At 42.0% G+C, this 17,164-nt stretch overlaps 1 protein-coding gene across 1 annotated transcript in view; it reads left to right on the forward strand.

Annotated features, from left to right (window-relative positions):
- Positions 1 to 17,164, forward strand: part of tagapb (T cell activation RhoGTPase activating protein b) — a 42,927-nt gene that overhangs the window by 15,453 nt on the left and 10,310 nt on the right. The window contains exons 3-4 of the mRNA XM_048249697.1: positions 6,612 to 6,776; positions 14,229 to 14,396. Of these exons, the coding sequence (XP_048105654.1) occupies positions 6,612 to 6,776; positions 14,229 to 14,396 (333 nt within the window). The remainder of the gene's footprint in view (positions 1 to 6,611; positions 6,777 to 14,228; positions 14,397 to 17,164) is intronic.

Consider the following 17,164-nt stretch of genomic DNA (forward strand, 5'->3'; position numbering starts at 1 on the left):
AATCTTTCTCTAAATCTTGTCAAAGTGTTCTGGTGTAAGGATGCCTTTAGTCAAATGTCTGTGAAGATGTTGATGAAGAACAAAAAGAAATAGAAAAGAAGCATAAGCTGATATCCTCCATCTTACAAACACAGTGCAGCAGGGCTGTGCACAGAATGAGTCAATGAGGAGCCTGATTGGCATGACCAGCACTGTCCCTCCGAGATACGTTTTAAATGTTAATATTACTCTGACCTTCACAATATGCCTGTAAATATGTAAATATTACACTGACTAGGCTCTGAAGGCCCGCAGATGTTTCATATATATGTATGAGCCATTTTCCTGTTATTACCTAAGCTTGCAGTATCGCCAGGATTAGCATTCCTGTCCTACGACGCGTGTAAAGCTAGTTATTTCTCATGTGTTCAATCAAAACCCAAGGACAGTGTGAATAATCTTTATGGATACCCAGATGGCGTGGTTCACAAGTGCAGGGGAGGTGTCAGGAGCTGTTTATGGCACTTCAGCCAGGTCTGCCTCTGGGATCTCCCACCTCCTGTTCCCTGGAAGAGAGAAGAGCACTTGTGATTCCCAAGTGATGGGTGCTCCTTGTTGGTGCCCCCTGCCCAATCCCAATCCTCCCCCACCTTTCTGATGCAGCCCTTGCCACTTAATCTACTAAACCCTTCTACTGCACTTTTCCCCCCCATAAATGCACAAATAGGCTGACACCAGACATAATTTCACTGCATTTCTTACTTCCAGTAACTATATGCATGTGACAATAAACTTCCTTGTATCCTTGTATCCTTGTATTGAAAAAACATCTGCATGCATGAGCAGATTCCAGACACGCATTAGGAAGTGCAGGGGAGGTGTCAGGAGCTGTTTATGGCACTTCAGCCAGGTCTGCCGGCTGCCTCTGCGATCTCCCACCTCCTGTTCCCTGGAAGAGAGAAGAGCACTTGTGATTCCCAAGTGATATGGTAAATGGAAGAGGCCGGTGTGTGTTCTGAGTTGACGTAAGGAGTGTGTGCACATGTGTGTAATATTCAATAAGTGAATGCATGCGTCTGTGTGTGTTTGAGTGTGACTAAGTGTAGTTGTGGAGGGTAGTTATTATGTTAGATAGCCCAAATCAATGGAGTAGGAAGCTGTAGAATGTTCACACTCTCAGTCACATTCCTACAGTGCTGGATATTTTTCATGTAGACACAACAAGTTTTATTTGCAATATTTCACTGTTGTTCAAAATACAGATACAGAATGCTATTAAACCTGTTGGCAAGAATGAGTAATTGTCATGAATCTTTCATTGACCTTGTTGTTTCAAGAGCAGTGGTATTACAGGAACAGATTAAATGTCATGCAACGCTGGCACAAAATGAAATTAGCGTTCATCATTTGGATCATGCCAATTTGAAAGAGGTCACTCCAAAGTCAAGAATCCAATTAAACAAGTTGAGGACCGTTGTGTACAGTTTGTTTCTGACAGCAAAATTTATTCAGTCGTGTTGATTTTGTGGAATTAGTAGCCTCATTCCACAATATTAGTCAGCAAATGATGGCCATAAGTTCATTAGGTCCGGCAGATAATTATGTTGAGACTGATTACCTCAGGAGATATGATTCTCAGAAAGCTGAGTCATTTTGTACAGCTTTGCTTGCATCGAGCCACTCTTATCATGCCACTGTATGGTCTTACGCGTTCATTGATCTGATAAAAACAGTTATTAACGGCAAACAACAAAAAAGCCTTTTTCATTAAATATTTTTGAAAACATAATTAGGAACTTGTGAACATACTGGTGCTGCATGGGATTCTGAATAGCTTGCTAGTTAAACTCAAAATTAAACTAAAAAAAACAGGAAATGTGTAGGCCACTACATTGCGTCAAAACTGGCAACTACCACACAATACTATTCCACCAAGCCTTTTACAGTACTAACTAGGATTTAACTATAGGCTATAGGTGGCAATAACCTCCGTCCATTTGTTCAGTGAAGGATATCAAAGGAAGCACTTGAAGGGCAAAACCCACACAAATGTGAGTCTGGTTTCTATAGCAAAGAAAAGCGTTTAAACTTTAATATCTATATATTTTAAAAGAAGGTAAAAGAAGAATAGAAAAGATCCTATGGGCAGAGTGGCCATGGTCAGTCATCTGAACAAAGCCAGCCTGAAAGAGAATAGAGTAAGTAGTTAGGTTGCTACCACTGAGCTATAAAGACCGTGAAGAAGGTGCTCTTTATAGCTCAGTGGCTGCTACTGTATTGCTAAGAGAAGTGACAGGAGTAAAGAGTGAGGAGAGAACGGGGCTGTTTACAAGATCAATACCGACAAACTAGGGTCACTTGCATTGAATCTTCGCTTTATCAGAGCTGCCAACCCTGGTGTAAGAGGGTGTGGAGCCAATCAAATTAATGAATCTCACTCTCAATGTGTGAGAGTTGGCAGCTGAGTCAGTGTGAGAGTTGCAGAGGAGTCAGTTCTGATCCCCACACAAATACCATCTGCAAGATTGCGGGTTCGTCTAACCTTCCCCCCATGGATCGATCAATGAGGAGTAATAACAGAATTTTATCATTATAAATAAAAGAGTTTATCTTGACTTTCATGTTTCTTTGTGTTGTTTTTTTCAGCAGACCTTCAATGAAGACATTATTTACATATTACATATGATAACGCTTGAGCTGTTATTATGACCGCCAAGAAAGCCGGGGCGATCATATAGGTTTAGTCAGATTTTTTTTTTTTTTTTTTTCTTTTTTTTTTTCTTTTTAGATGCCCAAATTTCCATCAATGATTCTCGGGAACACTGAAAGACCCGGGGTACACGAAACTTGGTGGACATGTAACCCCACATGGATAGCATGGAACCATCGTTTTTCGTTTTGATCTGTAGCCCCCGCTGAATTGGACCCCGAAAGGAGGGTAGGGCAGACACAGTTTTCTGTGAATATCTCGAAAACCGTAGGGTTTAGGAGGACCATTTTTTTGTATGTTGATCTCAAGGGCCATGTCAACCCATTCCATAACCACTCATTTCATGTATAGCGCCACCTAGTTAAACACAAAAAAGTAAAAATGAGGTGGTGTAATTGAAGGTATCTGTGACCTAACATAGTCAAAACTGCACGAAATTGGAAGTGTAGGATCATTATGACACCCCTCTGTATGCACGCCAAGTTTTGTGGAATTCCGTTCATGGGGGCCACACAATAAATTAATTTATGTTACTATACACCAACTGGCCTGTAGGTGGCCGGAGACAGTTTTCTGTGAATATCTCGAGAACCGTAGGGCCTAGGAGGTCCACCTTTTTTTTGTATGTTGGTCTTAAGGGGGCATGTCAACCCATCCCATTACCACTTATTTCATGTATAGCGCCACCTAGTTAAAAATTAAAAAGCAAAAAATTAGGTGTTTTCATCTCAATATCTCTGGCTGACAAGGTCAAAACTGCACGAAATTAAAAGTGTAGGATCATTATGACACCCTCTGAATGCATGCCAAGTTTTGTGTACTTTCGTTCATGGGGGGCCTTACAATAAAATAATTTATGTGTACATTTAGTGACGTACACCAACAAGGATTCCCGGGACACTGAAAGACCGGGGTACACAAAACTTGGTGAGCATGTACCCCCACATGGATAGCATGGAACCGTCATTTTTCGTTTTCATCTGCAGCCCCCCCGCTGGACTGGACCCCCGAAAGGAGGGTAGGGCAGACACAGTTCTCTGTGAATCTTTATGGTATGTTGGTCTCAAGGGCCCACATCAACCTGGCTCATAATCACTCATTTGTGATTTGCCCCCGCAAAAAAAAATGAAAATCAGTAGGATTAAAAAAGAAAGCCAAAATAAATATTCATCATCATCATCATGGCTGCATTTTCGGTATTGGCGAAGTAGTCGTTTGTCCACTAGATGGCGATCGTTGCAGTGAGGCGTAATTTTGTTGGAAGTTAAAAGTGGGTTGGAAAAAACAATGGACGCTTCATACAAGGACTGTAATTTACGCAGCTTAACATCTAATAAGGATAGGAAGATGTTCACATGAAGTGTAATTCCATTTCTTCTTGAAGCCGAAATAAATCTGAGGATGTTTATCGACATGCTTGGTTTTACTGCAGGCAACGTTAATCTTGTAATATCAATAAGGACCTAGGTAATGTTACCGTTAGCGTTGGTTGAGTGATGGAGGCATTTGATTTATTGCATTTTGTAGAAAACTATAAATGCGGTTATACCAAGCAAATGTATAGCAGCACTGTTTGTATCTTTCGACTGTCATTTATTGCACGTGTTACAAAATCATTCTGTGCAATGGAAGATTTTACCAACGTTACACCCGGTCTGATACAGTTTTGCCTATACATCGTGAGACTGAGGCCGCCTGTTTATTTTGTTTTAAGTGCGTGGAGGGTGTGAGAGGGGAATCGATGTGCTTTGATTACAGCTTTGTAGTTGTAGTCTGTGAAATTAAAAAGCACGCGTGTGTGTGAAGTATCCAAACAATGACACCTTCATTTCATTATGGCTGCTTTAGCAAAACACCTTAAGCTACTGTGTAGTGGGTCCCATTTAGAAGTGGCTACTTCATTCAAGGCTTTCCTTGACTCATGGAGCTGCGTGAATGTTATTACAACTTTTCGCCACGATATGACAGTTTAAGTCCGCTTGATACTGTAAGGTAAGCCATTGGTTTCCAAAGGAGATTTTATTTGTGTAGCCAGCATAGCCTATTGACAATTTATGTTGTAAATGGGCCTACCTTATAATCCTACCTGTAGCTTAGGGAAGCTAACAACTTTCTATTAGGATCTAGTTTGTTAGTTACCGCTTTGTCATAACTCCCCTGATGCATTTTTGCATTTAGAATAGCCAACGTGTGTATATCTCAATCGAAAATTAAACAATATCGGTGCCTATGGACTAGGCTGGGTGAACCCAGCCTGATCTGCCCGCTATTTATTTTTGATTTCTTAAAAGATTGAGCTTGGTCTGATGAAAGCCAGACTAGCCATGGACCTCAGTTAAACAATGCAAGGGAACATTAATCAGCCTATATTTGCACTAACAATAACGGACAAAAGCTCTTCAACTTTGGCCCGTTAAAATGTGTATGAACAGTCTAATAATGATTTCATCAAGGCCCATTTGGACATGTCAGTTATTTGCACCACTGGTTAGATGTAAAACAGCATTTCGTTTCAGACTAGGCTACTGTTACTTAATTTGTGCATTAACAATAACGTTTCAGACTACTGTTACTTAATTTGTGCATTGACAATAAAAGTATTACATGAACTAAAGATGACTAAAATCTTATGTAGAAGAAGAAACATTCACAAAAAATCCATCCATCCAAAATGACCTTTGTTTTTTTGATAGCTGTTGAAAGCGGCATGGAACTGACAGAGATGTTTTTGTTTATAAATACATAAAAAAATAAATAAATAAATAACATTATGCTGATACCTTTTGCTTTTCCCAAATACAATGTAGCCTACAGGTGTAAGTGACCTTTCATCAATCCAGGGGTTTGGTGCCTTGCCTCCTCCTGGGGTAAAAACATCCACAATAGATTGACATGATAATAACAGCTCAAGCGTTATTATATGTAATATGTAAATAATGTCTTCATTGAAGGTCTGCTGAAAAAAAACAACACAAAGAAACATGAAAGTCAAGATAAACTCTTTTATTTAAAATGATAAAATTCTGTTATTACTCCTCATTAATCGATCCATGGGGGGAAGGTTAGACAAGCCCGCAATCTTGCAGATGGTATTTGTGTGGGGATCAGAACTGACTCCTCTGCAAACATGACATTTCTTGAGAGAGAGCTATTGCAGATAAGACAGCTGAAATAACTCAGACAGGAGCGGCCTAAAACTCTGTGAGTCACCACCACCTCTGTATTGCTTTTAGCCTCTCAATGTATTATGAAAGTAACTCTCTACAGGACACCTCAACTACTGTCCACTGTGAACTTATAAATTTGTATCTAAAGTTTTTTAGCCTCATCTCTTAATTCATCAAAAGTAAACATAACAAAGCAGTGGGCAGCTAGTCACAACACGCTGTTCTCTTAATTTACTGATTTTTTGTTTCCCATTTCTGTTCACTTTTTAAAGAAGTTTTGGAGGAGTTTTGAGGAGAGGACATACTGTACTCAAGGCCAATAAGACTCAGTGCTGTGAAGTTATCACTGTATGGAGCAAATTAACACCCTTAGCAAGAAAAATTCCCCTCCTCACATCCCGCCCACCTCTGTCACTGAAATAGCGTTTTAAGGTGACACTCGTGGGAAGCTAAATGAAACAACATGAAAGATCGATGCAACTTTTGTTGCTACAGCTGAGATAGTCTGACTTTGTGCTTTGAAAGTAAATGTTTCAAGAGACGTAAATGTCAACTTTAGGTCAAGCTGTAGGCTTTTATATTACATCATCCATATGCACGTTGTTTTTGCAAAACAGAGGAATCTATTACACCTGTCCATCACATGATTGACTGGGATGTCTTGTTGGTTGTAATAAAATGTTTGGCCCCCTTATGCTTTGAACCTGTGACCTTCACCTGGATGTGTGACCTTGAGTGTGCCCTTGACCTTTCAGGGAGGAGGTGGCCGTGGCAGTGGAGCAGTGTCCGTTTGTGCTGGGGTTGTCCGGTGACGGCTCCCCTCTGGCCCTGGACGCCTGCGTGCAGCTGACCGAGGGTCAGAAGACCCGCGAGAGACACCTCTTCCTCTTCAACAAGGAGCTTGTCATCGCCAAACTCAAGTGAGGCAGGCGCAATGCCTACGCCTACTCGCACACAACTACACACACACACACACACACACACACACACACACACACACATGCACACACACACACACACACACACACACACACACACACATGCACTCTAGTTCAGTATACTAAATGTTATGAGTCACAGATGGTGTACAATCTACATGGGCCCACACACACACACACACACACACACACACACACACACACACACACACACACACATGCACTCTAGTTCAGTATACTAAATGTTATGAGTCACAGATGGTGTACAATCTACATGGGCCCACACACACACACACACACACACACACACACACACACACACACACACCTTTATCACTTTCATGCTTTGATGGGTTCTTCAGGAAGTCTCTGTAGCTGTGACATTCTATCTCTCTCTTTCCTTTGCTGCACTGTCGTTTCACACCTTTCTTGTCATCTTCCCATATGTGTCACACCTCACTTTCACTCTCCACCCCAATCTCTGTTTCTCATTCTATCTTCTCTCTTTTCTGTCCTCTCACTTCATTTTTGTGTTCTTTTTATCTCATCGCCTGTCTATGCTCTGTCTTTCCTGTCTATCATATTTCTTCATCTCTACGATCTTCGCTTGCTCCCCCCCTCTCCCTCTCTGTCTAGTCTCTCAACAGTTGACCGCTGGGTATTCACCTAGGAGTTGCAGATCGAGGAGAGAAGTTAGGGTGTTCCCAGGGCTAAAGAGCCACAAACACACACAGACACACACACACACACACACACACACACACACTCTCTCTCTCTCTCTCTCTCTCTCTTCTCTCTTCTCTCACACACACACACACACACACACACACACACACACACACACACACACACACACACACACACTCTCTCTCTCTCTCTCTCTCTCTCTCTCTCTCTCTCTCTCTCTCTCACACACTCACACACACACACACACATCCCTTTTTTTCTCACTTTTAATAGAGAGGGCAATCCCACTGGCAAACTCCTCTTTCATCTCTGTTAAAATAGTCCATATGCACCTGTGGCAGACAATATATGCTATATTATTATATATATTATATAACACCGGAATAGTAGGGCATTAAAAATACAGAATACACAAGCACTAGAGCACAAGAACTGAGGCTAGATCAAGCAGATTCACCAGCAGCTGTAATGGATTTTAGCTAGTATAAAGCTGCTAATAATCATCATCATCATCATCATTATCATCAGCATCAATCATCATCATTATCATCAACTTTATGGCCAGACTCAGGGTCCATTTAGAAGACACAGACAGCATAGACATGCCACGTATGCTATGACTCCAACACCTGCTCTATTGATATGAATGATGGTATTTGTCTATGAATGCAACGGTTATGATGATTGTAATCCACAGAAAGTGGATGAGTGTTGTGTCACCCTACTACTGGGTTGTCACCAGAACCTTTCACAAAGTGTGACTAAGAGATTGTTTACCCCCAGTGTGACATCACTTACTGTACACATGTGGTCACACACTGGCACCACAGCTACGGCACAGGGCACGTAGTGAGGTTGGCGTCACAGCTACTGCACAGGCCAGGGCACGTAGTGAGGTTGGCGCTGGTAGTCCTCAGTTAGCTAATCTACCATAGTTGCTAACTAACTTAGCAATTTTGTTGGTTGCAATGCAATTTCCCATTGCCATCCAACTAAGTTGCTAACAGGTTAGCAACTATGTCATCTACTCTTGGGACTCTGCCTGTCTGTCTGTCTGTCTGTCTGTCGGGACACAAGGTGTCTCTAAGGAGATGGAGAGAATCTTCATCATCATCATCATCCTCCACTGTCTCCTCCTCCTCACTCTCAGATCTCTGCCCCACCACACAGGGCAACTACTGGCTGAATATCTCTCGTGGCCGAAGACGCACCAGGGCAGGCCAGGGGTTTTCAACTGATTGTGAACCAGAGACTACCATTCTAGCTAATTGCGTAACCCCAGGACCACCACTGAATTAAAATACTGATTCCCACATCGCAACTACATTACTGAATCCATGGTCAGGGACCACCAGCAATGTCCTCACGGACCACAAGTGGGCCGCAGACCACTGGTTGAAAACCCCTGCTACAACAGACATGTTTGTGGCACCACTGTGCCCATGGTGGTCATACCCACAGATCTGGCTAAAACCCACTCTCGTGCGCTGGGCTTTCCTTGTTTGAATCAGCTGGTTGTCTGAGTGCGCAGACAACACGGACGAGACAGACAGAAGCTTCGGGAAGAGATATTTATAGGGGTAGATCACATTATGGGTCGATCATTTTCATAGACCGATAATTATCTCCGTTTTCAAAAATCATACCCTTTTATTGAGCATTACAGGGACTATCAATCAAACTGCATTTGGGTTGCTTTGTAAGTAAAAATAAATCTAAACATCAGTTTTATATTACCTGATTGCAGACACACACAGGAAAGGTGTTAAATTCCTTGTACTTTAGGAAGGGGATATCCGACAGTGGCGATCAACATAGAACAACATAGTACGAAAAACAACAATACACAATTTGCTGGCGGCATTTCCTGGGGCCTTTCACCGCACAACCTAACCAAAGAGCCCAAACAGAAAAAAACGCACATCATCAACAGAGCAGCCTTCGTGCATAACACTTTTTACGTGTTATTGATAACACTTTACTTGACAGTATCGACATAAGAGTGACATGACACTGTCATGACACATGAACCCTAACCCTAATCCTAACCTCTAACCCTAACCCTAACCCTAACTCTTCCTAACCCCAACCCTTTTCCTAACCCCAACCCACTTCCTAACCCTAACCCCAACCCTTTTCCTAACCCTAACCCCTAACCCCAACCCTGACCCACCCCATCTCCTGCCCCTTATTAGCATCTATTCACACGGCATACAACACTTACACCACACACTGAAACAACATTATACTAAATTCCAAACAACACACCCCACCTTCCAACACCACACACTCATCTCTGCATTTAGATGCAATAAAAACCTCAAAGACCTCCTCATACGCACCACCTTCACCCGTCACTTACAACCCCCACCCCCTAAGGAAAACCCTTTTTTTACCCCTCACTTATTCCTCACCAATATCCATAGTCACTGTTCTGCACTCACTAACCCATTAAATTTAGACACTCCCAATTTAGTTTATGTTATCACCTGCACTCACTGTCACATGCTGTACATCGGGGAAACTGGACATACACTACGCACACGCCTTAAACAACATCTGCACAACATACATAAAAATACACTCAACACGTACCTCGTCACACACTTCCAGACGCACAACATCACGCATTTGAGGGTCTGTGGCCTTGAAGGGAACCCAGGCTGAGAACAACTGGCCAGTGCACAATAGTCAAACCAACTACACACTAACATAAATTTTAATTCTAATTTTCTAACCCTAACCCTAATACTAACCCTAACTTGTTATGGCAAAAACCGAATGTCATTTAATAACAGAAGCATTATGTCATAAACGTTTATGACTTGTTTATGACACACTCATGACAGTGTCATGTCACTCATATGTTGATACTGTCAAGTACAGTGTGACCAAAATATTACTGAAAAAACATATTGACACAATTTCTGAGCACATTTCTTAACACATTTGATTCAGCTAAGCCATGTATACATTTAAGAAGGAATTGCAATTAACTATTTGTGAACAGTGGTGAAGAGTACAGCATGTCAATGCTAAGTTTGTCTATCTAAAACACCCAGGTGTCTATCTAACATACCCAGGTGTCTATCTAACATAGCCAGGTGTATATCTAAGATATCCAGGTTTCTATATAACACACCCCTGTGTCTATCTAACACACCTATGATGTCCTGTGTGTTCTCTGGAAACAGCAAACAGTGTAGTAAGAGTCTTAGAAGTCTTTACGTGGCCATCACATGAGAGATGATGACTTCTCCTCTGGAAACAGATTGCATCTTTGTAGAGTTTACAAAACACATTCTGGACTTACTCACACTTGAGAAACATGCACAGCACGTATACATGGATGCACACACACACACACACATACACACACACACACACACACACACACACATACACACACACACACACACACAGTGGCGTGCACAGACATTTTGGGGGGCAGGTGCTCAGAAGGGGGCACTTTTTAGCGCACGTGGAACACTTAATTAAAAAAAAAAATGACACGCACATGTTGAATGAAATTTGACTTGTGCTGCAATTAGTAAATCAATATACAATTAAGACAATAAATAAAATGTGTTAATTTATGTTGCCTAACAAAACCTATACAACAGAAAACGTTCGTCTTAACACATAGATTTGCAATTGCAAATTCTACCGAAATTATTTGTAGCCTATGTGGTCGTCCTCACGTTATCTGTCATTGACCTTGGCTACAGCGTAAAACTTTATCAGGTGACCAGTCGGCTAAAAATGCTTAGTTGTTTGATGCTGTATGAGACATTTTACTGCACAACAAAATGATTACACGTTGGACTTAGAGGGCAAACTGTACGATTTTACTTGATCTGTAAGACAATAAAGAGACCAAACAGTACGAGAAGGAGTTATAGTGGGCTACTGACTGTTGTCATTACATGAATGCAGATGGGCATTTTTCACAGGTAATGGGGAACTTCCTATTTCTTCTGTCACAAATGAATGTGTTAATACATGTTGCCTAACAAAACATATACAACAGAAAACGTTCTTCTTAACACATACATTTGCAAAATCTACCGAAATTATTTGTATGTGGTCGTCACGTTATCTGTCATTGATTTGGGCTACAGTGTAAAACTTTATCTAGCTTCATCTAACTAGTTTATCAGGTGACCATTCGGCAAAAATGCTTGTTTGGTGCTGAATGAGACATTTTACTGCACAACAAAATTATTACATGTTGGGCTTAGAGGGCAAACTGTAAGATTTTGCTTGATCTGTATGTTACCTGGCTGATGGGGCACGGGAGAAGCAGCCTGTCAGCGACCATGCCTGCTATCTGAAGACGCTTACTGAACTGCTATGGTGCTGCGCATCTGGCCTGCCCTCTGTAGCGACAGTTCGAGTTCACGTGAGAAAGGAAGAGAGATAGGCTAGTCGGGTGTGCGCAAGGAGGTGGCTCATTTCGGGGCATTGTTTCAGTCGTTTTTAATGGCTCAGGTTTTTCAAAACCGACCTCAGTAAAATCTTAATAATATTAATAATTAAAAAAAAAAAGTTTCAAAAGGGCATTTTCGTTGATAAAGGGCAAACTTCCTAGTGCTTTAGCACCACCTAGTGTCTATGTATGCACGCCTATGCACATACACACACACACACACACACATTAACATTCACCATTGTGTGCAACCATAATACTAGTCATAATAAAAGATTTCACCTTTCGACTTCGACTGTCACATGGGAGAGGATGGGATTCTCTGAAATAGCAACACATTCTGGACTTACTCACACTTGATAAACATGTACAGCTTATACATGGATGCATCAATGCACCCCTCCCACACACACACACACTCTCACACACACACGCACACAAAAATGTTTCACCTTTTGGCTTAACTGTCAGATGGGAGAGGATGGGATTCTCGGAAATAGCAATACTTCTTCCTACCTAGAAACATAAACACTAGTGCTGTCAAACGATTAAAAATTTTAATCACGATTAATCGCTGAATTCCTATAGTTAATCACGATTAATCACATATTTTATCTTACTCATGTCGAAACGATGTAGACTACATTACAACCCATTCAGAACGTACTAGCCACACCATATCCCATGTAAAACGGTTAGCTTGCTAGCTAACTAACTGTGGAACTTAAGTATAACAGGCATAGCCAATTATCTCACCTAGTTGTAGGTAAAAGGCTACGTTCATATTACAAGTTTAGTTGTGTTATGTTTAGTTGATGTTATGACATGTAAAGTTAAGCTTGCCGAACTTAGTTAAAGTCAGCCACGGACAGTTTGACTGCGCCTACATTCGTGACACTCCTGTAGGCAAAAAATAGGAACATAATGGTCACATTAATCCCATAAATACACAGATAACTCTTACACCAACCTTATTTTGTGCCTTTTATTCACGTTTGTTTCAAGATTTAGTAAGTATAATATAAGCCCTTTTCGCTCCCCACTTCTATGCAGCATAGGTTTCCATTATCCAAACAGCTCCCTTTCCCCTAAAAGGGGGCGTGTAGGCTACATGCAGCACGGTCTAGGTAGATCCAGTGTGGTGTTGTAGTTGTTCTAACGTGCAACAGCTTGTGAAAAAACTACAAAGTTTGTTACACCAAAAATAACGTTAATCTCGCGCAATAAAAAAATTGACACTGTTAAAATAGGTTTACGTTAACGCCGTTAATAACGCGTTTAACTGACAGCACTAATAAACACACATTGCTAAGCTCTCTCTCTCTCTCTCTCTCTCTCTCACACACACACACACACACACGTTAATAAGTCTCATAATTTCACTTCATCAGAGACAGATCTCAGACACAAAGAAATGCAACACACACACACACACACACACACACACACACACACACACACACACACACACACACACACATTCACATTTACACATTCACATTTTGTGTGCAACCATTATACTAGTCATAATAAAAAATGTTGAACAGCTTTGACTGTCACATGGGAGGATGGGATTCTCTGAAATAGCAATACCTCTTCCTACCTAGAAACATAAACACACATTGCTCAAACTCTCTCTCTCACACACACACACACACACACACACACACACACACACACACACACACACACACATTGCTCAAACTCTCACACACACACTTACTATGCAGACACACACACACACACACACACACACACACACTTACTATGCAGACACACACCAGTAAGCATGTGAGGCCACATCATGTGAGCGCGGCGGGGAGAAGAATCTAGGCCAGGCCAACAGAGCAGCACTTCCTCTTTTGAAGGACAGACAGGAAACGCATCACAAGGCTAGCGGCTGCCAACCAGTCAGACGAAAACGTTCCATGACTCTGACATGTACGAACAAACATGAATCTGTGTGCCACCTTTCTGGAGGTTTGTCTGTATGTGTGAGGTTTGAGACGTGAGGTGTTTACCGTCACTGCGTGCACCTGTGTCTGATTGCATCACACCACAAAAATAAGGGAGAAACAAATAAGATCTAATCAGAAGACATAGTTAGTGATCTAACAGTTGATTTATTCTTGTGATAAGTGTCAAGTCAATGACCGTGTTGATTTTATGGTATTAAGGTTCACTTTGAGTCTGTAAGTGCAAATGGTCTAATATTGACTCATAACTGACACTAATATGAAACTTCTGGTTGGTCCTGGCTTGTGTGTATGTGTGTGTGTGTGTGTGTGTGTGTGTGTGTGTGTGTGTGTGTGTGACAGGTCAAGTGCGAGCTACCGCTTAAAACATCGCCTGAGTCTTGCGGAGCTTTGGCTCTGCCCTTGCGAAGATGATGATGATGAGGACGAGGATGAAGAGCCCATGGACTTGGACCTCAAAACTTCCCTGGTGCTTGTGTGGCCACTGGCATTCTGTGTGGTGACCTTTTGGTGAGTTGGAATGCCCAGACACACTCACCTGCGCACACAAACACTATCACACACACACACACACACACACACACACACACACACACACACACACACACACATATATACACATATACCGGGAAACACATTCAACCAAACACAAACATTTTCATGTCTGATCAGTCATGCCCTAATTAGACATGCCCTAGACCCCTAATTCATCACTGTGTGAAATCCTAACCTTTCAAAGACACACACACACACAAACCCCCAGACACACACCGAAGGGGCTTGCCCTCTCTCTCACACTCTCCCACTCAGACAGACACACTGGATTCAGACATAAACACACCGATTCACACTCTCTCCTACACACACATGCACACCCACCCACGCATGCCCACAACCTCCAAACAAATGGCTTCAGTCACTTTGGCAGTTCCCCTAAACGGAGTCATTGTAATTCAACGGCAAAATAATCTTGAGAAATCCACAGCTCAACGGTCTCGAATCACATGCACTCTGCGTTTCACCCGTGTGAAATCCCGACCTCCGCTTGATAAACACTTCATCTGCTATCCTCAAACACCCCCCAAGGACCTCCCTCATTTACTGCTCCGTCACTCGGAAAAGCCAATCCACAACCGCAGCCAAGCCGGCAGATGAGGAAGTGGGAGACGCATTTCCACCATCACAAAACCTATCACAGCAGGGAGAGTGAAACTGCACTGTTTTGGGCCTTGGGTCATGTGCATCTTGGGCAAGCGCCGGGGATTTCTGACCAACCCAGGGCTCTGTCAGTAAAGAGGCTGATTAGGAGAAACAGAAATGGCTTTCATTCTTTCACAACTGCCTGAAATGTGCACGGTCATTCATGTAAACAAACCAAGAGAGCTTACGATAACAGGCCAGTGTCAGCGTGAGAGGACAACTCTTGGACATGAGTGTAAAGATCTTTATGAGTGTAAAGATCTTTATGAGTGTAAAGATCTTTACCGTCGATGGTCCTTTCTGAATAATGGTAAATGGCCTGCATTTGTATGGACCCTTTCAAGAGAGTTCCATTATCAGCATCATAGTTGGCCCCACAAGACTTCCTTTTTAACATTCCATATGTTATCTTAATGCAGAGGAAGTAGATTGGGGCCCAAATAGAACGTTCAAGCATTGTTTTTGTTTACCTTGTTGAAAGGGTCAATAGCGCTTCTTTTTCCTAAGCGCTTTACAATTTCGTGCCTCTCATTCACCCATTCACAAACCCACTTATGCGCCGATGGCGGAGGCTGTTTCGCATAGCCCCAACCAGCACATCGGGCAATCAAGCAATTTTTTGGGGTTTCGAAATCTTTTCTCTGGAAAGACGTGATTAGAGAATAGACTGCTGAAATATAGAGCACAGCTCACGCAGATCAAAGACTTGGTGCATCTGGCATTTCTTCAGTAACTTGGCTACCAGTCAATGAACATTTACGAATTCTTAAAGGTGCAGTCAGGGATTGCACAGAAAATCGCATTTGTTTATGTTTATCTTTATATTTAAATTTATTAGCACAAGTTTTTGTGTAAAAAAAAACATACTTAATATTTTAACCAAGGACCAAACGAAACGGGTTTCATATTTGTTTGGTGAACAGGCTGCCCCTACTTTATTTATTTCCAGTTTTTGGAGCCTGGGCTGTCTACAGAGACCGGGTTTCTTTAAAGTGTATTCACGGAATGGGCAGCTTGTTATTATTGGAAGAGGTGAACAAAACATCTGACTGAATGGCCCCAGAGTCAGATTTCCTTGAGATGTAAACAGAATGCCTCATCATTATTGTTTGGATGAGTGGCCTTGACAAGTTCCCATGCCTACATAGACGTGAGCTCCTCCAGCTGCCTTGTTGGCTTTGATGCTGGTGAAAGATGGTATCAGAGGCTGGGCATTAACGCAGAGGAAGTGGAGGTGTCTTTGGTAACCTTTATGTAAAGGTCACTTATAAAGGTCACTTAAAAAGAGACATATAGGGCATTTGAGGCAATGGCATTCACCCACTGATAAGCCTTCACATGAACTTAAGATGTCAAAACTCACTCATATACTGTGACATACATACATATACGCGTGCGCAAATACACACACATACACACTATCTATCCGTATGTATGAACATCTGCAGAAACCCCAAATGATAAGACCTGCACCTGCACGGTAGCCTGGGAATACCCATATACAGTAAGCTTTCGGCAAATTTGGGATTTGCTCTGTAGGTCCGTCTAGCCAAGAAGCCATTGAAGCCGATTTCCAAAACACAGGCATGCAAATGCAATCGCTAATCCGGCAAGAACGTGTATTTCTTTGGAATTAAGTAAACAACCTTTGTTTACAAGATTGCCACACTTCTGAAATGATTTGGTAAGAGTTTAATGCACCAATTGAAGTCTAATTCCACTGCTAGTTACGCCCCTGCTGGAAGCCGTAAGTCAATGAGCCTTTTCCAGACCCACTCTCAATTGATAAAGGTCTGGTGTCAACGAGGGTACCTGCACAGAGCTTTTATTTAACTCTCATATAAATGCATTGACAGGTCCCTCACAAACACACACACACACACACACACACACACACAGAGACACACACAGACACACAGACACACACTCTCACACACACACACACACACACACACACACACTGACTCACACACAGGTTTTGACCTAATCACATTCGACCCTCCCTTTTACACAGTGACACTCCTACTGTTCTACACACAAGTGTCGTTCTTCGTTGCGTCTCACCTTCGGTCACCTCA

Source organism: Alosa alosa, chromosome 8 (genome assembly GCF_017589495.1).
Source record: "Alosa alosa isolate M-15738 ecotype Scorff River chromosome 8, AALO_Geno_1.1, whole genome shotgun sequence".
Classification (NCBI taxonomy): Eukaryota; Metazoa; Chordata; class Actinopteri; order Clupeiformes; family Clupeidae; genus Alosa; species Alosa alosa.